The 26,380-nt window shown below is 38.6% G+C and overlaps 1 protein-coding gene across 1 annotated transcript in view; it reads right to left on the bottom strand.

Moving 5' to 3' along the window:
* The window catches only part of Slc9a9 (solute carrier family 9 member A9), a 539,257-nt gene that overhangs the window by 205,617 nt on the left and 307,260 nt on the right, over positions 1-26,380 (bottom strand). The window contains exons 10-11 of the mRNA XM_034484566.2: positions 7,059-7,172; positions 5,569-5,680 (exon numbers count right to left, since the gene is read on the bottom strand). Of these exons, the coding sequence (XP_034340457.1) occupies positions 5,569-5,680; positions 7,059-7,172 (226 nt within the window). The remainder of the gene's footprint in view (positions 1-5,568; positions 5,681-7,058; positions 7,173-26,380) is intronic.

Below are 26,380 nucleotides of genomic sequence, written 5' to 3'. Positions count from 1 at the left end.
GACAAGATTAAAATTATAAAATGGCGAAATAAATTAAAATTATAAATAAATGGAAACACTTTCCATGTTCATGAAATGCTATAATATTTAATATCATTAAATATAAATATATAAATATAAATAGCAATACTACCAAATTTGATGTTTATTGAAGCCTCAAATGACTATTTGTTTGCAAAAATAGAAAATTTCATATGGAATCTCAATGGGCCTCCTCAGTCTTCCATAATGAAAATATTTTGGGGAAAAATAAAAGAGCAAAATAAGAGGACTCAAGCTTCCATGTTTGTAAAACTTACAAGAAAAAAAAAAAAAAACTTCAATAGTGGCTTGAACAACTTCAGTAATGGCTGGGGAGCATGGGGTTAGAGTTTAATTCCCAGGGCTATGTTACAAGGATGATCTGGGGATGGCAGTGTGTACTTCAAACCCAATACTGGTGATAAGGAGAGAGATGGATACGGGGCTCATTTAGTGGGTGAGTTCCAGGCTAGTGAGAGATGTAGTAAAAAAGTGGTTGGGTGTTGCTTGAGGAATAACAGCCTTGTTGTCCTACAGGCTACACACGCATACATGTGCACACACAATAGTGTAGTACAGAAGTCAAACATGGGATAAAAAAAAATTTAACCTGACAATAAAACTTTCACATATATGGTCGAATTATTTTTGACAAAACTGCCAAGATCAGTGCAGTTTTGAGCAAATGACAACTGGACAACTGGATAGCTAGGTGCAAAAGAATGAAGTTGTACTCCCAAATTACATGTACACAAAATGTACTGACAACTAAGCAAAGCCTAAAACCGTAACATTCTTTGCATAATACAGGCACAATCTCTTAGACTTCAGATTTGGCAATTGTTTCTATGGTATAACACGGAAGGCACAGACGATACAAAGTAAATGACAGATAGCTTAGACTTCATGAAACCTTTTAAAACTGTTGTGTATCAAGAGACAAAGTTATTGTGTATCAAAGTACAATATAAGCCCAGTAAAACAGAAACAAGTGGAATGGGAGAGAACATTCCCAAATTCTCTCTTATAGGGGGTCAGTATTTAGGAAACAGAACATTTGAAAAATTTTGACCAAAAGACAAGGTATGTTTTAAAATGAGTAAAAAGATGGATGGCCAGTGTGTTCTCAAAAAGATGCTCAACACATCACTACTAAGCAAGAAAACACATATCAAAACAGCAAGCTGCTACCTCATACTGAGAGCACAGCTTCTATAAAGAGAAGTAAACAAGTGCTGGGGACAGCATAGAGAGACTAGAACTTTCTATGTGCTCCTGGTGGGTCTGTGAAACACTACAGCTGCTATGGAAGGCAGGATGGCAGTTCCTCAAGTAATTAGCAGAATAAATTGCCATATAATTTAGCAATTCTACCTCTGGATATATATTTAAAATTGTCAGTAAGGCTTTAAATAAATTTGTGCACTCATGTTCATAGCAGGTTTATTCATAATATCTAAAAGATAAAAATGAAAACCCAAGAGTGGCAGATGATTGGATAAGCAATATATAATATTTATACACATGCATAAGGGACTATCATTCAGCCTTGAAAGGAAGGAAATACTATATTATTCTACAATATTGGCAAACCTAGAGAACGCTATGGCAATGCAGTCACAAAAAGACACAATGGCAGGATTTTCCTTAAATGAGGAACCTACATGTCAAAACCATGGAAGCAAAAAGTTCTATGGTAGTTTTTCGGGGCTCAGAGGGGGATGAGCAGCTATTGTTTAATGCACATATTTTTCCATTTTACAAGATGAAAAGAGTGTGGCTATGGGTGGGGATCATGACACAATTAGGAACGTATCTAATAACTGTGTGCTTAAAATGATAAGGTTTATACTATGTGTTTTTACAATAGGAAATTAGAGGGAAAAAATGAAACAAAATAACAACCAAGAAACAAAGGCTGGTGATCCCTGCCCATCCTGCCCAGTTATGGGTTTCAAAGGCTTTGGGAAGACAAAATATGACTTCTGATTTGTGGCATCAATGGGTTCATCACACAGTTACATAACATTGAAAATGTTTGAAAATGAGGGGAACTGTTTAATATAAGGAGTTTCTACTGTACCAAGCAATACTGTGAATATTATGCAGTTTTAAGAAAGTTATTAGTAAAAATATGTAGAAGTAAGTTAATCTCTGTGCTGTTCAGATTCATTTCACTTACTGCTTGGCAGGTAAGATGCTGATGCAGAAGATGACCCATAGCCTTTTCTGGACATCAGGACCACATACAGTAAATTGCTTGAAGGTTGGGCTTGCTAATCTTTTTGGTGATGGTGATGAACTATTCAAGCATCCTCATGAATAAAAGCAAGCATTTCAACCCCATTGGTGCTTTAGGAGTCTTGCTTCTCTTTTAGAAATGGGAGCACTTAAAACATATACCCCTCACCCCACCCCACAGTTTAAATAGGTGTACAACTTCCTCTAGAGGCCGAAGGTTATTAAATCACAAACCTATTACCAGCTTTGAGGTCCCTCCCTATGATGAGTTGTTGTTCGAGGGGGGTCTCAGAAGCCTCGCAGACAATATAGGCTATCTAATTCTTGGTTTTCCACCAGAACTAGATAATAAGACACTATGGCAGACAATATCACACTTGGGTTATTGACATAGAGAAGTCAAGTGGAGTTGATCTGGGAGTCCCCATTCTGTTGGCTATATTTCACTATACTAGGATGTTTTATACTGTGGAAGAAAGTCAGCAACAATCCTATTCAGCTGTAGGCCCTTTGAACTACAATCAGACTGACAGGCAAGTTGCCCTCACCAGGGCAACAGTGGCATGACTGTCATGAAATAACCAACCACTTTCTGACTGGATTTAGAGCCCACTGCACAGGAAAGAGCTCATACCCGATGCTGTAAACCTGTAGCCTATGGCTGCAGTGGTCGTAAGCTCTAGTGGGAAACCTATTGCTGTTGTTTTGCTAAATGAATATGGTGTCAAACTACCTTCTGACTACTTATATCCAGACGTTAGGGTTGCTCTTAGCCTTTGCCAGAGAAGCTTCTTTTGACAGTGAGCTGCAGTTATTGCACAGACTCACAACTTCTTAGAGTGCCCAGAACAACTGGCAGTGTCCTAAATGGAGCACTGAAGTCAATCCTTTCATGCTCTGGGAACACTGTAGAAGAGAAAGCAGAAAGAATGCAAGAGGCGACAGATGGGAGGAAGTGCATTGTGTCTTCTGGACCTGACATGGCTGTCACATACATGGATTCATCTTTGCTGTAGTTACCTGCACAGGCTCTGCATAGACTGGCTCCATCATCATTTTGCCAAGTATAGGTTCAGTCGACCCTATGCCAAGGAGTTCATTAGATTCCTCAGCTTTCTCTGACTGAAGGGCTATGGGCTGCTGATAACTGCTGGGAGTGTACCACTGATAAACTTCCTGTGTTCCAGTAAATTTCCCTCCACTTAGGCTCACGCAAGCAACCATAATTAAACTTTTTGGGTCATTAAAAAATAAAGAAAAGACACAAAAGTGGTAAGGAGACATGTTAGAGAAAGGGTTTCAGCAGAGAGGAAGGGACACGATAGAGAGCAATGGGAAGTAAATATGATCAAATATATATTATATGCATGTGTGAAATTGTCAAAGACTGAGTTAAAAATATCATAAGCATATCATCAAATTATAGACCTCTTCTGAGCCCTTGCCTGAATATACCATATTTTTGGCCTTTACTAAGTTTGTTTGTTTGTTTGTTTGTTGGCAGCTGCTATCATATTGCTAAGGAAATTTAGACATTGCCAATTCTAGAAGAAACCATCAAACCAGGCAGCCATTTGGGTAGAGAGTTTGTATATGTACATATCTATTATCATGTGTTATTATTAAAATGACTTTGTCAGGTAAAACAAGGCTTGCAACAAAAATGCCGAGCTTTCTAAACAAGCTGTCGGTAAGAAATCCATGGATGTTTTGGTGGGGAACACCTTGCACCCCAGTGCTGGCCTCCAGGTTTTAAGTGATTAAGGTTACCTTTACTTTCCCACAAGAGAAGCCAATTCACTGTCAAGGCTCAAGGTTGTATTAAGTCCTCAGATTACTGCTGACTTGACACCTACCTTTCTTTATGACATCTTTACCATAGCATATCTGGAAGCACTGGGAAGCCCTGCTGAGTCCTATAAAGGACAAGCTTTACCCTTGGATCTCCATGTGTCTGAATTTGCTAGGACAACTCGCTCCAAACTTGGGATCCACATCAGAGTGCTCTGTGGGCCAGGACAGCCACAGAACTGAGGTAGGAACAAGCCTACTATTCCCAGGACTGCCATTAAAGAATTTGAATTTTTGAACTGGAGAGATGGCCTAGTGGTCGAGAGCACTGGCTGTTCTTCTAGAGGATGTGGGTGTTCTCAGCACTCTCATGGCAGCTCATAGCTGTCTATAACTCCAGTTCTAGGGGATCTGATATCAACTTCTGGCCTCCATAGGCACTATGCACACATTTGGGGTACAGACATATATGCAGATAAAACACCCCATGCATAAAAGAATAAAACCAAGTTTTAAAATGTGAATTTCAAAACACTTGGCTAGCATTGAGGTGAAGTCTGGATTTGTAAATGCTTTTGTTCCTGGAAGAATTACTTAAGCTGTTAGAGATGCTAAGCACAAAACAACTTGATATTGGCTTCTAGGACTGGTGAATTATATATAAGTAGCAAATAGTACATATCAATACATGTTGGTTTCTCTCACTTTTTGTATTTCCCTATGTTCCCCAATTGTCTTGGCACTATTCTGATGGAAAGTTGTTTTGCTTTTTTCATTTGAATGTCAGGGACCCATTAATGAGCTGCTCTAAGTCAATTTTAAGTGTATAGACATAGAATGTATACTAAGTCTCTGAATTTTGTTTCCATTCTGGGAAAGATAATTAAGCAGAAAGCAACTGTAATCTCTCAGAATAGCTCAGTGGTCAGCAAACTCAATTGCTGTATCTCCTGGAAAAGAGCCTCCATCCAGGTCTTAGCAACGAGAACACGTACTACCTGGGAGAGAAGACCTGTGCTTCCATCAGACAGAGCCTGTAACCACTCTTGGGCACCTGCTGGTATACAATTAACATGTTTTTCCAACTAATAACTAAGCCTACATGGATCTGATTAGCTTCTGGGGGTAACCATGGGAACTTTCTGGAGCCCTGCGATGGATGGTAAAGGCTCAGGGAGAAAGATGCTACCATTCAACACTGTATACTGGAACATGCCATTGAGAAGATGGTCATTAATTTCCTCAATATGGAAACTGGTCTGCTAGGTCAGGAGAAAGTCAAGGCTCAGCTGAAACTCAGTTTAGGTCAGACACTCAAGGTCACACCATAAAATTTCCTTTACCTTCCCTACTTGCTCCCGTTGTCCAGTCATGAGGGACAAACATGGTGCTAGGTCCAAGGGTCAAACAAGGGTCCAGTTTTCTGCAAGTGCTCCAGGTTCCCCCCACCTATGGCTTTCTGTGCTGTGCAGAGGTAGGAGAGCAGCAGAATGAATGTACAGTGACTCCACGTACCTGAAAACATCATCATGTGCTGAAAGTTCCAGGGAATCTTCTGCTTTCTGCCCAGATTCAGGAGGAAGGAGAGGGGGTAAATGTTGCAGGCCCTGGCAACAAAAATTGCTAGCTGTTGGGACATATTGAGAAAAACACGCCATCTAGAGGCTGAGTGAACAAGCTCACATCCCATGTCCATATGCTTCTCTATGATATGACCCAGAAACCAAGGATAAACATGACAACTCATCTATGTCTAACTCGCTCCCCACATTCATCGTTCAATGTCAATTCTTCCCCAGAAGGACATAAAATTCTGCCTTCCTTTGAACATATGCTTGGCTGAAAGTTGGTACTGCACTGCCATCTCAGTGAGTAAATTTCCTTATCACGTTCATGTTGCTGGTGACTGACTCCTGGATTCTGCTGGAAGCCGCCGTGCAGCAACGCCCCGATGCTATGGTGTTATCCTTCCCAGCAGCACTTTGGAAAGAACAGATACATTCCTGCTGGTGCTTTCCATCTCACTCCCCATCAGTTCCCATGCCTGTTCCTAGCAAGCTTGCTTACGTTTTTCATTTGGTGGATTTAATTTCGAGAGGAGCTGACTGTCAACATATATGATACAACTGCTACTTCAAGAGACTTCCGTAAAAAGCCAGTCTCCTAAGTGCTGAAAAGCTCATCCATAAGCCCCCCTCCTATGCTTGTCTTGTCTTTACTCCCTCCTTGGTTGTGTGTCTGTTCTAGCTTGTCCTTGACAGGATGAAGGGATTTGGGGTAAGGCAGCTTCCTTCTCTCTATGATCTAGGTTGAGATGAAATTTGGGAGTTGGGCAGAATCCTGGTGGCAAGAGTTTGACACCAAATTCACGTGAATAGTGGGAACAGGGAGATGGAAGACTCCCCAGAAGTTAAGATTATCTGCCTGTGACCCTGGGAGGTATCACCTATTTTTTCAGGTAGGTGGACAATAGCTGCAGGCTTATCTTAGGAACCGTTGTAATTGTTCAGTGTCCCTTGGGCCAGCTACATGCTCTCATGGTGGAATGACTGACTCCAGCCCTCCAGAAGGAGCACCCTCTGTATTAAAAGTGGGGTCTAGATTTTTGTCTGTTATTGTAGCCAGAAAATGTCATCTCTCTGTGTGTTTGTGTATCTGTGCATGCATGTAACTCACTGATCAGACTAGATTGGCTGGCTAGCAAGTCCTAGAATCTGTATGTCTCTACCTTTCCAGAGCTGGGATTATAAGCATATTTTAACATAGCCTGCTTTTTTTGTAGGTTCTGGGGATCAAACTGTGGTCCTCATGCTTATGAGGCAAATACTTCACTGGCTGAGCTAACTCCGTGGTCGCAAAAGGTGTTATTTGTTGGAAATAAACTTGCACATGCATAATGCTTTTGATGTTGAAAGCACCGCAGTCATGTTAACATCTATGATGTCTTCAAAGTCCTACTAGGAATAAGCTTGGAACATTTTCTATTAGTTTTCTTCAAAGGATACAAAGGCTCCGAGTATAAAAAGAGCATTGAAAATGTGATTCTGGAAGGTGAACAGAGCCAGGCCCATGTAGCAGAAGATGACATTCTCAGCCAGGAAGTTCATAAATTCAAACAGCTGAAAACAAAACAGAGACCAAAAGCCACGGATTACCACTCAGATGTGTGTACAGCTTATTTATTACAGCTTTCATGACTGGACCATCCTTCTGCATATAAGCCACCACATTGACCTTGAGCTCCTACTATTCGGTCACTGGACTTACCTGGTTCTTTGCCTGGTGACTTATACCACAGCTGGGTCAGCATTGTATTGTTTTCAACTGTCAGGCTTCCAGATACAGTTCAGGTGGTATTAACCAGCCATATCTTGTTACAGAACAATTCCCACTATGACAACAAAACATTCCCAGTTTCCCCTGTTAAGGAAATGGAAGTCAAGTGGCTTGCTGTACTATATACTATAGTAAATGATATAAAGGTTGTTTAGCCTGCCTGTAGATGCACTTGAGGTCCAGGGCAGAGAGAGAGAGAGGGAGAAAGTGAGAGAGAGAGAGAGAGAGAGAGAGAGAGAGAGAGAGAGAGAGAATGAATTAGGGTTGTGATATGAAGAGAGAACACACACACACACACACACACACACACACACACACACACACACACACAGAGCAAAGCAGCTGAAATTAAACTAGCCTCTTCAAAGAGGCAGGAGAGACAAACCTGGAAAACTTGGAATGAGGATGAATATCAATTATATTTTAACATTAGAGTGATTAGTTTATTTCAACCCCTAGACAATGAGACTCATTAAATTGACTGATGTAGGTATATCCATCAAATGTCTACAATTTCTAGCTAGTAAAGGGGATGATTAATCCCAGGGATGAGCTTCTGCAGTAAGAACAGAATAGATACATCAAATTCAGTCGGAAGAATGGAGTAATAACATGGTATGCTGAGGGGTGCTCCCTAGAGTTATTCTTAGGCCATTAACTAAACAATTTAAGTTAAACATAAAAAGGAGTTTCTAGCTTCCATATTAAAAGCAAAAGGGAAATGTGTCTAGGGGCTCTACCAAAGTCTGATCCAGCAGAGACTTTATTTTATGATCCAGGCTTTCCATTTGGAAGTTTCTGAAACTTCATTCCTGGTCCTACATAAATCATGTTAGGTAAATGTCTCTCGAGGCATTGCTCCCGACTTTGTAAGGACTCATTATTTTTTCATGTAATGTATTTACAGCCCCACAAATAATGCCCAATACCTGCTCACTGACAGTTGACAGAAAGAGAAGCAGGATCTTGTCAGAAACATTATTTAAAACCAGTAATAGAAAGAAAGGATTAAAAAAGACACTGCTCCTTCAGAACAGTATGATCTTTCTGCAGTGGCAGCCACCATCAATTCCTGTGAGCACTCTGCTTACATTCTAGGGCAGCTAATAGGAGCAAACACAGTCACTCAACAACTCCGGAGAACGTAAAGTACGAGGATAGAGAATATAGAAGATGGAGAACCTTTTGCTACCTCGTTATGTCTTTGCTTTTCCCCCAAACAAGATTTGGCTATCATTTTAGTTGGTGTGAGATGCCCTAATAAACAATGCGGCTTGCCTAGATTAAACAATAGGAGTTTATTTCCCATAATTCTGGAGATTGAAATGTACAAGACTGAAGTAGCAGCTGGTCTGGGGCTGGTGAAGGTCCCTTTTCTCACTTACCCCTGCTGTGGTAAGCTCCCGTGGAAGAGTCCCCTTTTCTTGTGCCTATTCTTAGAAGGACACTGATGGAAATCATGAGCGACCTACCATCAGGACCATACTACATCCCAAAGCCTTTACTTCAAGTAGCATCCCACTGGGTCTGACATCTGAATTGGGGGCGGGGTGAGGGTAGAAATATGTCCAGTCTTTAACAGCACTCTAGCTTTTAACACTGATAAACAAATGTCAAGGTAAAGTTAAGAATGTCTCTCCTGCACCCCCTCCAAGTGTATTTTACCTTAGAGAGGACATTTGTGACCAGGAAAATATTCAGCCTCTTCTGTGTGGCCACTCTAGTTTTCCTCTGGAGTGGATTACATTCTCCATATCCTCCATGGCATCTTGAGCCTCTCTAGCTTGGATGTGGAGCATAGAATTCTGGACCAAATATCTCAGATCCATGCATTTCTCTACACATCTCATTTGGTTCAAAATGGGTATGGTATATTTGGAGCCAAAGCAATTCAACAGGGCTTTTGAAGGGAGTGCTGGGATGACAACGCCCACCTTCCCACTGGATGAGAAGTCAGAAGGATGCTGGCAGAAACCACCCACAGCCATCTGTGATCACAGGGGGAAAGGCTAAGAAGCTGAACTCTTGGTCATTCTATTTAAGCTCTTTTATCCAACTTCTCCCAAAGCTACAATCAAGATCCTTTCTGCTCTAAAAGGTATGGGGCCAACGTGCTGACCTTTTTTGAGATAATAAGAAAGTTTATTATTCTTGCCTACTGCCACACATCTTAAAGAGAGAACAAGGCATGAGGGACTTGTCAGTTCTTTCTGTTAGTTGAGATGTGACAGGAGCTTTTACTGTACATTTCACTTTGGATCTATGGCTTTAAGTGTTTGCTTTACAGATTTTCCTCCTTTTGATAATGCCGAACTTTAGTTTGATTTTTTTTTCCCCACTCAGCTTATTGAAACCTAACACGGTGCATTCTAAGCATCCGTGTACATATACACAGCACAAAATTTACACTTTCGATTTAAGTTTACTCTGGGATATATTACTTTGTTCCCACTACTGTTCTGTGTGACTCCCACAGTCTTTTTAAATAACACTGATCAATAACACATTTAGTATTCCATAGTGCTGGCCTTATCCCAGGCTCTATGTTATTCAGAATTTTCTTGATTTCACATATGTAAAAATAATTTTATTGATCCTTAATTACCCAGAAACTTAGGTGTGACATATAAATCACATGTCAACAATTTAAAATTTAAAAAAGGACTGTCAGCACCCATGGTCAGTCATTCATGCCTCCTCCCTCAGAAGAGCTACTAGAATTTATACACTACCAATTTATTGTCCTTTTCTGTTCTTCAGTTTTGTGGGAACCAAATTAGACAATATGTCCACTTTATCATCTATTATTCAATAGAATATTTGTGAAAGTCTTCATTTTGTATATAATTGTTATTTTAAATTATATTAATAATCTACTTATTAACACATGTAAAGGTGGGCATTTGTGTGGTTTTAGTTTGGAACTATAATGTTTGCTATTATATGCTTGCCTTTCTAAAGAATTACTGGAATGGAGTGCCATGCTGTCTTCCAAAATGGTGGTCCCAACTCACATGCCTAATGGTGGTTCCAGTTGCTTAGATTCCTGCCAGCACTTAGGTTTGTTTCTTCCTTTTGTGTTTCTTGAATTCACAATTTTGCCTCTTGACATTTGAATGTAGGAATCACCCTGTCAATTTGAACAAGGCAGAATTCTGATATCTTAGTGGAATCGCATTGAATTTTTAGATTAATGTGGATGAACTTTCTAGTTTTGGAACTTGGAATCCATTCATGAATACGCTTTATCATTATTTTGACTTTTACCTTCTCTTTATAACTTACGTATGAATATTTTGGGCATCTTTGTTTACATTTACAACTATCTGATGATCTGTTGCTGTCATAAAGAGCAATAACATATCTAAGTTCACTTTCTTATTGTCTATTGCTAGAGTCATATATAGGTGCACATATATATTTAATTTTTAAACAGATATTTTATTTAAGGCCCTATTAAGTTGATGTCATAATTTTCATAATATATTGGTGGATTATTTTAGACTCTAAAGACTATGTTGCTTTCAAATATGAGTAAGTTTGATTGCTTTCCTTTACAGTTAATATGTATTTGGTGTCCTTTATATATGTTTATCTCACTTAATTACAATTGTCAAGACCTTTAATATAGCATAGAATATAAATGACACTAAGGCTATCTCTGTCTTATTTTTAATCCCAAAGGGGCAATGTGCAATATTTCTCTTTCAAGTTCAGAGCAAGTACACAGTATAAATTTCTCCTTCAATTCTTTATATATTAGAACTAGAGACTTAATAGTCAAGACAATAATGTATTGGTTTTCATAAGTGATTTTTATTGCTGTGATAAAATACTAACAACATCAACTTGAAGAAGAAATATTTTAATTTGGCTACTTCTTCCCTCTCATAGTCCATTATTGAAGAAAATCAGGACAAAAATCTAAGGTAGGAACGTGGGGGCAGGAATGGATTCAGAAAATAGAGGAATGCTGTTTATTGCCATGTTTTTTCTTTTTATGCCACCAAGGACTACCTGTCCATGAGTGGCAATGTCCACAGTGGGCTGGGCCTTCTCACATCAATCCTTAATCAAGAAAATGCCCCACAGACATGTCCACAGGTCTATTTGATGAAAGCAATTCCTCAATAGTTTTCCTCTCCCTAGGTGACTCCAGTTTGTGTCAAGTTGACAAATAACCAGCACATTTACAAAGCTGATCATACGGTGCAAAGGATTCCTGTATATCTTCAGGAAAGCTCAACTGGTTATGATATTTCCCCACATGTTCCTGAATCAGAGTTGATATTACTGTGTTGGTTGTTGAATGCATATCTTGTGTAGTTAAATCTGTACAGGACATACAAGTGTATATCTTAGGTTCATAAATAAGAATCTTATATTCTATTGCTTAGAAGAATTCTGGGTCTACAGTTTTCTTTGTAGAAATATTTTAGATTAGGCATAACTATTTTAGTAGACGCAGATATGATTAGTCAGGAGCCCTATTTGTATCAATGATCTGCACCTTCATACTTATTGGTATATAGTTGTCCATAATATTATTAATATTACGGTGCTTATCATTCATTATACATTCCCTCCAATGTAAGCTATTTTCATCTTCATTCTTGATAAGCATTTTTTGTTCCTGGAAAGTTTGATGAATGTTCTCAAGATGAGCCTCCAGCCTTGTTGATTAATCTGTATTGTGCCTCTCTCTCTCAAGGAATTAATTTCACTCGTCTTTATTATTTCTGTTTTAAATTTCTGTTTTATAGCATATTAGGGAAAAGGTTGATTTTTAGGTGAGTTTCTGAAAAGAAATTATGTCTGTAAAGGACGATTGAAGCTGTGTCTGCCAAGTCTGATAGACTGATTACAACATCAGTGATACAGAGATATTGGGATGCTGAAGTTTTGGAGTCTAATTACAGTTTATCTTGAACGATCATTAGTCCCATAAATAGCCATTCCTTGGCCACCTCGCTGTTGGACCCAACATTCTATGACTAACAGACCAAAACCATGTGAAATGAATTAATTTAACAAAACTATACTTTTTACTAACCAAAACACTAAGAGTGATCAGACAGAATCTGAGGCCAACAGATCAGATTTCTTTGTCAAAGCTGCCTGTGAGATGTATTTTAAAAGTGCTCTGATTTGTGCCTTTCTTTCTTCCATTTTAAAAACTTCATGAAACTGCTCCCATATTGTTCTGTGGAATTTGGAGTAACCTAAATCTGTGTTCCTGGTCACACAGAGTTGACTCTCAAATAAACTGTCTCTGGGATCCCAGTTCAAGGATGGTACCAACCATATTCAGGGTAGGTCACCCATTCTCCCTGAACTGTGACCATTTTTGCTCAGAAAATAATAATGTTAAAAGTTTTAGGCTCTTCCTCTATCTTAGTTAATCTTCGCTATCAACTTAGTTAGATTCGGAAATGTTTAGGGCCATATTCTCCACATGTTTCTAAGGATGTTTTCAGAACTGTTTAGCTCCCTACTTTCTGTAAAAGCTGTTTTTCAGTGTAGATGAAAACACAGCAACACAACAGCATTTGCCCTTCTGTAGAACATCTGATTCAGTGGTCTTTTCATTCATCTAAGTACAGACATACAGTCAATATAGCTAATATTGTATGATTCTGGGCACATTTTGTATAGATAACTTCAATGATAATCATACATGTACAGATAATGCAAGAGTATTTTAAACCTCTTTCCATTCAACTGAACTTAAAGGTGCCACACAATCCTTAATGGTGGCACACCATCCATCTGTATCTTTCCTCCTACCAAATTTGACTTCATTCAGTTGCTAACCAGATATCTGGTTATTTTCATATCTTTTCCCTTATAAACAATGCTGCCCAGAGCATCTTTGCACAGGCTTCTCTCCCTAGTGAGTGATTACTCCTCAGGTAAATTTCCTGACATGGGCCTCTCTGACAGTGGAGATACATTAATTTTCCATTTTAAGCATCCCACCAGCCTGCCCTTCAGAAAGAATGAGGCAATTTGCATCTCTGCTCATGCTGCAGAGGGGACTCTTCTCTCCACACTCCTGACAACATTCATTTTTATCAATTTTTAAAAACCTTTGACAATCTGATAGATTCACTCTTAAATTGTGATAGTTGTTAGCATTTTAAAGAGGTTCCTTTAATAGCAAGGCAGCTTCACTGATTAGCACGCCTCGGTCTAGCTCTAGCACGTTACATCGTGGTCTGAATGAACAGGCATTGTAATTATTTCCTTCTTGCGGCACTTAATGAAAATCTGTGGGTGAATTCAATTTTGTTTCACATGCAAAACCTCCTAAAGATATTTCAAAAGGGACTCTCCAGCGGGCCTCTCATCAGATAAATCCAATTTGACTATTAAAACTTCATCGTCTGAGTCCGGCCTCAGGTAGTCATTCACTGAGGAAATGGAATTACTGGCCAATTTAGGCAAAAAAATTAATGAACAAATAAAAATAATAAAGCTTCCTTCCAAAGCCAGTAATGTTAACATCAACAACAAATCTCAAACGAGTCAACCCATAATTCAGTGTAAAAAAAAAATACCCTTCTAATCTATGTCCTTCCCAATCAAGATCAGTGAAAAAACTTGACTCAACTTTTTATTTATCAGTATAGTAAACAATATTATTTTGTTTGCATGTATTCACAGTATGCAAATTTTTGGAGGTGACCCAGGTTAAAAGAAATCTGTGTTTAGCAGAGCTGGTTTTCAGGGGACAAAAAGCAGGATGGCAGTGCCAACAAGGGTAGGGAACAATACAGCTTCTAAGAGGACAAGATATTTCAATACTCTGGAAGCTTACATGTCACACGGAGTAGCCAGTCACATGTCTATCAGGCAACAGATTTGCTCACCAAACCACGTTCTATGAACACTCGATAGACAATACGTAGATCAGCAAGAGTTAATCACTTTATACTTATTAAGAACTTAAGAAGACACCTTGTTTTATGAAATACACTAGGCCTCTAATTCTCACAGACATTTTCCTATTTGTTCCAAAGGATGAAATTCGATCATACTATCACAATTTTTGTGGAGAAATTTTACACAGCTCAGTTAACAAATAGTAACTTAACTCGACAAATATTTAAATATTAATTTAGCTTCACAGATATTTAAATATTAATTTAAATTCACAAATTCCTTAACATCACTTAGGATTAGGACAGTTTAAGAGAATCTAATGATTTTCATGTACTTATCTAAGAAAGGCACTGAAATTCATTTCGAATGGGTGTCTTAGTTAAGGTTTCATTACTGTGAAAAGACACTATGGTGAAGGCAACATTTCTTTATATATTTTGCATATTAGTCCTCTATCAGATATAGGGTTAGTGAAGATCTTTTCCTAATCTATAGGTTGCCCTTTTGTTCTATTGACAATGTCCTTTGCCTTACAAATGTTCTAGGTTTCAAGAGGTCCCATTTATCAATTATTGATCTTAGAGCCTAAACCATTGTGTTCTTTTTAGGAAAAGTTTCTCTTGTGCCAATATGTTTGAGGCTATTTCCCACTTTGATTAGATTCAGTTATCTGGTTCTATGTTGAGGTCCTTGATCCACTTGGTCTTGAGCTTTGTGCAGGGTAATACATATGGATCAATGTGCATTCTTCTACATGCAGACTGCCAGTTAGACCAGCACCATTTGTTGAAGATGCTTCCTTTTTTCCACTGTATGGTTTTGCCTTCTTGGTCAAAGATCAAGTGTCCATAGGTGTGTGAGTTTATTTCTGGGTCTTCAGTTCTATTCCAGTGATTGACAAATGTTTGTTTGTACATCTATCTATAACACCCAACCCTTCAATACACCCCAAGCATCAAACAAGAGAAAACTAATCTCTCGTTGGTTTGAAGACTAAATTTCCACTGAATGAGTTCTTTCTGACTCATCCTTTCTCCCTCCAAGAAACTCCAGACCTCTACTGTGCTCAGGATGGGGACCTCCACTTGTGATTTCTCTCCATGCAAAAAAATGTTACAGGACTTCAAAAACATAGGCATATAAAATGCATGGTATACACATCAAACAATGCTAATAAGCCATAAAGAAATGAATTTTAAAACAATTTTTTAATGTATATTTCATTTGAACACAGAAAGATTAAAGCAATTTTGCATAGTAATAAGATGAATATACTTGTTGATGTTATGTAAGGGATTAAGTCTTTTTTTTTTGCTCAAATAAATATAATTTTTTTGCTCAAATAAATATTTTTTTTTTTAGATATTTTATTTACACTTCAGATGGCATCCCCAGGGATTAAGTCTTAACTGAATATTTGATACTGCAGGATGGAGAGCACCTTCGGTATTTTCAGAATTGATCAAATTGATTTTTAAAATTGCCAGTGCTGAGAATGCCATTTTACATATGTACAATACAAAATGCAGAAATATTTAGAATCATTTCAGGAGCTTCTGGAAATTTTGTCCTAATTCCAAGCCAAAATTCATCAAATTACTTTTTAAGAAACTTAAGTCAGTAACTCAAACAGCAGTTTTAAAGTCAATATGATGACATAATATGATACAAAAACAGAGTAACTTGACATACATAGAGACGGGTGGTAGGAAAACACTACATCTTTATTTTCTGTAATTAAATCATTATATTTCTAAGGTGCAGTTCATAATATGAACAGAAGGACTTCAGGCAGCCCTGGTGGTATCGCCTGGTTTGAGGCATGCTCAGTGCAAAGTGTGTATGTCATGTGTTTAGAACTAAGGCTTCAGTGATGTTGCCACATGCTATCATGGTGAGTGCTTCTAGAAATATCTGGGTCCATTATGCATTTCACTTTGACTTAATTTTTGGTTGTCGAATGATCAGAAACCTTGTATTAATGCCAACTTTATTTATAACCCTCACACTTCCCTATGATCCCTTATGTGAGGTCGTGCCCCACAGTTTAAGAAGCTGGGCTCTAGAGTAATTTGATGACTGCATACAGTTTTAGAGAGAGGTGATATGTATAGATTTTTTATGTATCTCAAATAAGATGTACATTATTCAATTGCCATTCTGCATCTGATCCCTCTGCTGGAGGTGAAGTCATTGAGGTTATCTGTTTTCTGTAGTATAGTTCATAAGCACTTGTCATAATGCTTCTTTGCCTGCAATGGTTTGGACTTTCTATGAACTCCTGCTTGCTCCTTAGTCCTCTCTCACCCTTTGCATTTCATTGTCTTTTCTAAACCTAATTTTACTTGTAAAAACCATGACTCCTTCAAGAGCCCAGCTTATAAAAAGACAACAAAACACATTTTAGGAAAATGAATAGGTATCATTAAGCCAGTAAAGTTAATATAGGAAATAAATGTAGTTACAGCTTCAAGGAATTGTTTCATTAAACTGAATAAATAGTGAACAACTACTGTACCCAGGTTCTCTTGAAATCCTCAAGTTTATAACTTAAGGGAAAGCTGTTTTCTTTCAATTTGCTAAATTACTTCAGCCATTAAACACTGATAGTAATATTCTCACTTCTGGAGGTTTTTTTACTTGTAACTTTTTCTTTTTTCTATTGAAGTACAGGGCTCTGTAGGGTCACATTTATGTTACAATTTCATCAAGAAGACTTCTTAACTCTCCAGCTTCACATTGTGTATATTCTGATGATATAGATCAGAAATATTGGTTCCAATATAAGATTGGCCTTAGAGATATTTTGATGTAAGCACCCACAGAAACATGCCTGAGGATCACAGGATTTCAGACAGAGTCAATCTGTGTAGAATCCAGACATCTACCCAACTCTTAATCTCTCCCACACTCTGAATGCACTGCTTAGTCTGTAATAGATTTTGGCCAAAGGCATGGCCATTTGTCTCAGTCACTTTTCCATTGCTGTGATGAGACACTATGACCAAGGCAACAAATAGAAAAACAGAGTTTATTAGGGCTTACTGTTCCAGAAGAGTTAGTCTATGACCATCATGGCAAGATCATGGCAAGGGAGCAGGCAACAGACAGGAAGGTATGGTGCTGAAGCAGAAGCTAAGAACTTAAATCTTGATACAACAGCCACAAGGCAGAGAGAGAGAGAGAGAGAGAGAGAGAGAGAGAGAGAGAGAGAGAGAGAGAGAGAGAACACACTGGGAATGGTGTGGGCTTTTGAAACCTCAAAGCCCACCACTAGTGACACCCCTCCTTCAACCATCCTTCTAAAAAAATAGACTCATCAACTGGAGACCAAGTGTCAAATACATGAGACTACGGGAGTTATCTTTATTCAATCTACCATGCTACACAAGGAAGCAAATGGGAACCTGTGGCTCTACAACTCCTGGAAACCCCTTCCTTGTGTTCAGATAAAATTTACCACTTAACCACGCTGACTACTTCTCTACTATTCCTTTGGCTCATGGAGAATAAGTTACCTGGAGTATCATTTTGTTTTGTAATTGGCTCTAGCAGCAGAGGGGATTTTCCTCAGAAAACAAAATTAAGAGCCAAGTCTACACAGGCGACTGCCCCCTTTCTTTCAACAGTCCTATTAGTCTAGGAAATAAATATTTTTTTAGGGCTGTAGTTGGTATGCAGGACCTAAAGTCTAGATCTAGAGTGTCACTGAAGCTGTGTGTGTGTGTTGTGTGTGTGTGTGTTGTGTGTGTGTGTGTTGTGTGTGTGTGTGAGAGAGAGAGAGAATGTGTATGAGTGTGAGTTTGCGAGTGTATAAGTGTGTGCACGTGTGTGCCTGTGCGTGTATCTGTGTGTGCTTGTGTGTGTGTGTGTGTGTGTGTGTGTGTGTGTGTGAGAGAGAGAGAGAGAGAGAGAGAGAGAGAGAGAGAGAATGTGTATGAGTGTGAGTTTGCGAGTGTATGAGTGTGTGCACGTGTGTGCCTCTGTGTGTGTGTGTGTGTGTGTGTGTGTGTGTGTGTGTGTATGTGTGTGTATGTGGTTGGGGCAGAGGTGCTAGGTAACAGGGATCCATTCCAGTAATTACTCTAGAGAAGCCACTTTCCAGAAAACCTGGCAACACTGGCTCTGGGGAAAACAAAGTTGTAGAATAACAGAATTAGGTGGTTTTTTTTTTCCCCCTGTGGTTTTTACCAATAAATACTAGGTAAAGAAAATTAGTGAGTTGACATAATATTTTTTTTTGCAAACATTAGATGGTGCTTTTAAAAAAAGTCCCTCAATTAATAATTGGCAAGGCACATTCATACTAATATGAGGCACTTGTAAGAAAATTTCACACAATACTAATTTTTAAAAGGCTTCTTCTTCTCCTTTATAAAAGCACCTTTACCCCATTTACTTATTCTCTTCTTACTCATCTAGTGTGTGTGACTCCAGGGCTAATTTTGAGAGTAGTTTTAGGTTTGCAGTAAAATTAAGACGACTATCCCCTCTAACCCTGCTACAGGCAGAACCTCTCCATCAGGACCCTCCAGCAGAGCAGCAGTGTTTGTTCTGAAGATTCTACCTTGACACATCGATATTACTCAAAGCCTGCAGTGTGCATGCTTCTCTCTAGCTGTAGTACATTGCTTCTGTATCTTTCAGTCTTTCTCATTAGCCTATGGTTAAAGCCTCGAGTTGGGACGAGGCATGGTGAATATTCATGCCTTGGTCAGTCTAGACTGCTATATCAAATGTATTACAAACTGGGTGGCTTCAAAAGCAAATGCTTATTTCTGTCAAGACTAAAAGACGGGAAGGTCAAGGTCAAGGTCCATGTAGATCAGAGTCTGATGAGGCTCCTTGCCCTGGTTTCTGATGACTGTTTTCTCATAAACTCTCACAGTGAGAGAGGAAGCAAATTCTTTCATGTGTTCCCATCATGAATATGGAGCCAAGAACCTCCTGAGAGTCCCTGTGTCCAAGTACCAATGACACTGGGCACTTCAATTTCAGCACACAAATAAGAAGGGTGCAGCACAAGCACACAGCCTAAGAGAAGCTGGAAAGGAAGGATTTCTAATGCTATCCCTTTATAGGCTTTTGAATCGAGTACCAGGGGCCTTTGTCATTCATCTGAATGACAGTCACCTAAGACATGGCTGATACTCTGCCCACCTTGAAATCCATGTGTTCTTGTGGCAACAAACATTTACCCCACACTTCACAGGCTGGGTTTGGTCTCTACACAATCCTACTTCCTTTATTTACTACTTCCTTTTGCCGTAAACTAAAACATCTACATTTTAAGATATTATTTAGCTCTGTTTAATGACTGACCATTTTCACAGTGAAATACTTTAGATCTACAGAAAAAAACTGGAATCAAACCGGTCTGCATTTGTATAAGGTTTGCCTCCAGTGCTCTGCAGTGAGTTGTTGAGGCCTAGATCTGAAATAGCACTGACTTGTACCATCAACTTGAAGATCTCACGAATGGAACTTATTTTGTGTTGTTTTATTCTTAATGAACACTATCACTTATCCTAATACATAATACATTTGTCATATTCAAATTCCTATGGGCAAGCTTTCTAAAGCAGGTAATTTGACATACTCATAAATACTATACCAGACACCAGAACTTTACAAAAAATATTATGTTATCTTTTTACTAGTCTTTATTTCTGAGGGGAAAGAACGTGAATACCAATTAAACTGATTAACTATTAACTTGACCAGATTTCCTGTCGAACATTCATTGGGGTCCAGTTTTAACAAAAACATAGACACAATTTAGAGGAGGCATTGATATTTTACTAGGGTCTTTCAATGAGATCTTAAATCTAAGAAATTTCTCTCTGCATTGCTAATAACCAAGAAAAACAACAATGTGTGAAGAACCTAATGAGAATAGACTAAAACCCAAAATAAAGAAAGATTTTGATATTCTGTTCTGAAAAAGAATCTAATGAATTTATAAGAAACTCAACTTTACACTGAATGCAAACAATGATATATATATATATTCTTAATATTTGTTCTCTAGGTGGTTAGAGAGTTCATCAATTTGGTTGTAAGGAAATAAAAAGCTACAAGCAAAGGGTTAAAAATTATCATTACTATTCAGAGGATTCTGAGTTCAATTTTTTGAACTCTAGCAGAATGGACTACAGAAAGGTATTCAATAGACGGCCAGGAGCCAAGAGCAGAACATTGATTCTGCTGGGCCTGGTGAGCAAGTAGAAACTGTGAAAGCATCTATAAGTCAGAGAAATCAATGGAAATGAAAGATAAAAAAAAATATGACATTTGGATAATGCCATTGAACTTGAGAACCACTATCAAATGACTTTTATGAAGGTCCGACTACTAATAAATCAATAGCTGATGAGAACTAGGTGTGCTTGTCTTGTTCCTTTGTAGCACACGGTTAAAACACAGTGAGTGTAGCTTATGTTGGACTCCAGAAAATTTTTATTTTGTATCCATTAACTTCATTAAGCTTTCTTTTTTTTTTCAGTGAGATTTATAAAGCTCCCCTTCAGAGAGACTCTTAGATCCGAAGCTACTGCAGCCTTCTACAATATAGAGAAAATGCCAAAAAAATTATGAATTATTATCGTGTAAGAAGATCTTTTACTTTGTTTCTGGGAAAGGCAGTTCTACTGTCACATAGAACTTTGCATAAATCAGCCCTGGGGGAGAGCTTTATTTTATACTTGTTTGTTGACTTGATGGGCAATTTTAGTTTTGTATTTAGGCACATCAGTGTTAACCCACAAAGGTCTCTTAGAAATTTCCTTTGGATATATGTGGATTTATGATAATTATCAAAATCTACTCTGCATGCAAAACAAATCTCTTGCTTGTGCGCTGGGAAAGACTCTACTACTGAAATTGGCATTCACTGCTTCTGCTGGAACATGCTTCCTGCATGACACACCAGACACTGATGGCCAGTAGGATCCTCCCCCGGTCCCCAAGCACTCACATTCCCCCAAAACAAATGCCGTGCTTACCAAGAGTCTTTGCTGCTTGTTATACAAGCTGTTTATGTCTGACTCATCTACCATTATATGTATGTGTGTGTGTATGTGTATCTGATGTATATGTATATATATGATGTATACGTATATGATATATATGTATATGATGTATATGATGTATATGATGTATATGTATGTATATGTGTATATGATGTATATGTATATGATGTATGTATATGTGTATATGATGTATATGTATGTGTATATGTGTATACGTATATGATGTATATGTATATAATATATATGTGTATGTGTATATGCATGTATAATATATATGTATATGATATATATGTATATATATATATATGTGTGTGTGTGTGTGTGTGTGTGTGTGTGTGTGTATATGTATATGTGTGGGTGCAGTTGTCCATATGTCCACATACAAGGGTAATGCCCCAGGTATTGTGCACCACATTTTTTGGAGATCATCTCTCACTGGCTTGGAGAACACTGATTCAGCTAGGCTGCTGGGCTCACAGGCCCCATGTATGGGCGTGTCTCTGCCTTCCTGTCCTTGCCCCTCCACCACAACCTTACAGGAATGTTCCATAACACTGATTTTTTGGTGTGTGAGTTTTAGGGTTCAAGCACAGGTCTTCATAATTGCAAGACAAGCATTTTACTGGCTAAACCACTCATCCCTGGTTACCTCTGGATTAAATTTTATATAAGTACTTGTGTATTTAGGCATATCGATGTATTAAATTGAGTGTGCAGGAGAGCTGATGTTTTTACAGAACTAAGTTAAACATGTCGGAAGACTTGACACAATTAAGCTGCTTAGCAAATGCTGATAAATTAGCAGTAAGCAAGACAAGTGTAAAATGTTTGCATCTTTAAATCTAGGAGAAATCTTAATTTATATTGCTTTGCCAATGTCTAGCTTTTGGCTCAGACCTAAAGTGAGAGAGATGGAGCTAGACACTCTGGTTGATAGATTTTAGATGTGTTTTATATGATAAAGATAAGTTAGAAATCTAACATGCAAAAGGCAGATGCTTAAAACACACATTGCCTCTTGCTGTTGCTGATATTTGAAATGCTCCCAGCCCCAGCAGGCCCATATTTTAGAGGTGTGGCCCTGAGTCTGCAATGCTATTGGGAGATGATGGAACCTTTGAGGGATGGGTCGTGGTGGAAAAAAATTAAGTCCTTAAGGGTGTGACTTTAAAGAAGACATTGGGACTGGCTGTCTGTGCCTCTCTGCACGTCAGGCCCCTTGAGGTGACAGGACCTCATTTGCAATATGTTCCTATGGTGTTCTTTCATCACCACAGGCTCAACCATAGAGCTAAGTGGCCATGAATAAGAATGTGAGCCAGAGCTATTTATTTTTATTGTATATAAGTTGCTAGACTTGGGTGTTTTGTCATAGTAATGGAGAGCTGACTAACACATCGAGTAATCAAAAATTTAAAAATTAATATATATTCATATAAGTGAAAAGCAAATCTCTCTCTCTCTTTTTTTTTTTTTTTTTTGATGATGATTCATTGGTTTAACAGACGTTCCCCTAATTGACTGGTTCAAACTCTACGTTGATGTAAGTGCATCGAGTCAATTGGATTGTCTATTTGTGAACTGTAAAGAAGGAGTTTAACAGTTCCATTTGTTGCTTTCTTACATCTTTTTATACCCCCTCCACACCACTGTCATTGTGTTTTAGCTCTTTAAAGTATTAATCATTTTTTATTTCTATTCTTGATTTGTCTGCTTTACTTGTCTTCATGTTATTAAGCGTTGAGTCTATTTAATGGTAGTTGCAATCGTTGGGAAGCTCAGTAATTCGGCTCATGAAACCTTGCTTTCTGGGACTGAGTAGTGTTTCTAAATGTAAATGGGGATGGGCTTGTACTGATGCTGGATGCCCCCTCAGATTCTTGGAGAGACCAAGAGGTGAATCCTTAGTCCATTGTACGCCCCGATTGAGCAGTTGTTAATAATCTTTCCTTGTGTACGTTTAGCAACACAATAATGAAAGCGTACAGGATAGAAAGCCTGGCCTGAGTAAGGATTCTTCTCAGAGCTTGTAAAGAAATCGTGAGGCACATATAAAGATTAATACTCAGGATCTTCACTGTTCAAAATCAAAAAGACAGAAACCAACAAAACATATTAAAAGGGGCAAACCAGTGTGTCTTAACCTGTGAGTCTTGTCCCCTTTGGAGTCAAATGACCCTGTCACCGAGGTTGGCTAAGACCTTCAGAAAACCCAGACATTTACATTACAACTCCTCACAGTAGCAAAATTAGAGTTATGAAGTAGCAGCAAAACTAGTTTTACGGTTGAGGTTACCACAGCATGAAGAACTGTATTAAAGGATCCCAGCATTAAGGCTAGGAACCTCTGTGCTAACGGGATATAGCAAGGACAGGACTCCTAACAACAATCTGCTATCCTCATAGATCAGTGTCTTGCTCGGCCATCATCAAAGCTTCCTCTTGAAGCAGATGTGAAGAGATAAAGGGACCTTCAGACAGATGTGTAGAGAGTGAGAGACTTTGGAACCCTCAGACCTAAACTGGATGTCTCAATCAAACTCTTCCCCTCAGGAGGCAGAAAGAGAATAAGCATCAGAAGGGATGGAGGGTACCAGGAAAACAAGACCTTTTAAATACAACAGGCTGAGCTCACAGAGATTGTGGTAGCATGCACAGGTCCTGTGCAGGTGGGATTCTAGATTTGAGAGAAGTGAACACATGCCTCCATCCCTATCCCAAAAACTATCTCCAAACGATGACTATTTGCAAATGAAAAATTTGTTTTCTCTGAGGAAGTCTCACTGGGGAAACAAACCACTTGTAAGGGCAGGCCCCAGGCCCAGCAGTAGATGGTCAACAGGAAACAAATTCAATAGCATCTTTGGATGTTCTTTATCTCATAATGTTGTGTCTGGCCATTTTCTTTCAAACCTTTCAAGTTCTTTTTGTATATATTATGGCTTCTGGTTTTGTGTTTTTATGAGCTTCGTGTGTGTGTGTGTGTGTGTGTGTGTGTGTGTGTGTGTGTGTGTGTGTGTGCATTTCTGCATCTATGTGTTTCTTGTGCTTTCTCTTTGGAATTTTTTTTCTGTTCATTCTGTCTTTTACTGATTTGTTTTTACCTTATTTTGCATTATTATTATTCTTTAGATGCTTGTTTATCTTCTAAGCAGAGACAGAAAGGGTGTGGATCTAGATGCAAGAAGAAGGAGGAACCGAACAAGTTGGGGGAGGGGAAGCCAAACTCTAATCAGTATGTATTGTATGAAAAAAGTCTATTTTCAGTAAAAGAAAAAAATATTTTTTTTCATTTGTTAAGATGAAAAATGATACCTATAATGGCTTAGGTCAGAGTCCCAGGCCATCCCTAGGACAGAGCTAGACTGGCTAGTTCTTTTTAAACATTGACAAATACAGCTCAGTATTATTTTGTTCAAAACTGTCATATGTATGTCTGTGAGATTGGCATACATGGTTCATTTTCATTACTGACTGTGATTAGTCTCAGTTGTCAATTTGATAAAAGCTAGAATCATCTGTGAGACAGGCCTCTGTTGTGCTAGTTACAGATTATCTTGACTATTTTAGTTGAGGTGGGAAACCTGCCCCTGTGGGTGGCACCTTTCTCCGGCTGGGATTCTGAACTGCACATATAAGGAGAGCTGAGCAGCCATGTGTGTCTATCCCTCCCTGCAGATGCTGCGTGACCAGATGCTTCAAGCTGCTTCCTGCTGATGTGATGTCACTGCCATCCTGGACTGAATCCCTGAATTTAGAGTCAGAATAAATCAAGTTCTTCCATCACAGCGCCAAGAAAAAGAAACTAAGACACGGACGCTGACAGGTTTTGATCTCTGGTGTATTGTACCCTCTCTGTGATGATGGCAGTGGTGGCATTCCTGCCTCGTCTTTTCTTTTAAAAGATTTTTATATATATATAAAATTGGACTCACCCAAGGAAACAAGCAGCCTTCCTGTGTTTCTGGTGAATGGATGTTTTAGTTCCCGATTCAATTTCCTTTCTTCTTCTTTTTAGATAGCTTGCAGAGCTTATGTTTCTAGAAAATTATCCATTTCATCTAAACTTTCAGATTTGCTTGCATACTGTTTTCCTGAGATCCTTGTCTTTTTTTTTTTTTTCTCTCCTTGGTGCCTCTGCGGAGGTGGTGGACCTCATTTGCTTTTATGGGTAAGTTGACTTTTCGCTCTTTCTCTTTGACTCACTAGAATGGCCTGTCTTCGTGGCTTTGTCAAGGGAACAACTTTGACCTTGCTGCTCTTCTCCGTTACAGTTTTGTCTTGTGTTTCTTTTATTTCTGCTTTTATCTTCTATTTTTTTTTTTGCTGAATTCTGCATTCTTTAGGTTTGTACAGAGAACTTTTTCCTAACCTCTCACACTGGTACCTTACCTCATTAAAGTTAAATCTTTTGTGGTTTCTAATATAAACACTAAGGGATATGAATGCTTAATTTCAATTAAATGCTACATTTAATTAGCTGCCACGTTTAGATTTTGGTGTGCAGCTTTTTATTGTTTTTCCTTTTTAAAATTATTTACAATTAAACAAACAATATATAAATGTGTCCTTTAAGACTAATTTTTGTTGGTGGTGATAGAGCCTTCTTTGTAGCCATTTTTATATATTTCTAACCATGTTAAGATCTCATTTAAAAAGATATATTTAATAAAACTAATACTGTTTTAAGCTTTCAAAAACGTTATTATCTTGAAAATATACTAAAGGAATTTTTGCCTATGACTCATTTCAACTGAAACTATGAAATTGTCTAGCAATATAGCTCATTACTTCTCTGCTGGAGTCCAGCCCTTTTGGAGTTCAAAACCCAAAGGAAGATGCGTGGAACAGGTGAAAGAAAACTTGGACCAAGAGGTGTAGCTTACACACTCTGGCACTGAGACAACTCAGGCTACCTGTGGGACCCTGCAAGGGGCCCAGGGATACTCGCCTCCCCCCCCCACACTCCAGCCAGCTCTGACGTCCCAGTGGGACCTTAGACTGTGCTCCCCCATCTCCTGGGGCCGGGTCCTGTGGCTTCACATAGCCTGAGTCCCTCCTGTGGTGAGTGCATC

This window comes from Arvicanthis niloticus, chromosome 21 (genome assembly GCF_011762505.2).
Source record: "Arvicanthis niloticus isolate mArvNil1 chromosome 21, mArvNil1.pat.X, whole genome shotgun sequence".
Taxonomy (NCBI): domain Eukaryota; kingdom Metazoa; phylum Chordata; class Mammalia; order Rodentia; family Muridae; genus Arvicanthis; species Arvicanthis niloticus.
This window is presented reverse-complemented; position numbering and strand designations above follow the sequence as displayed.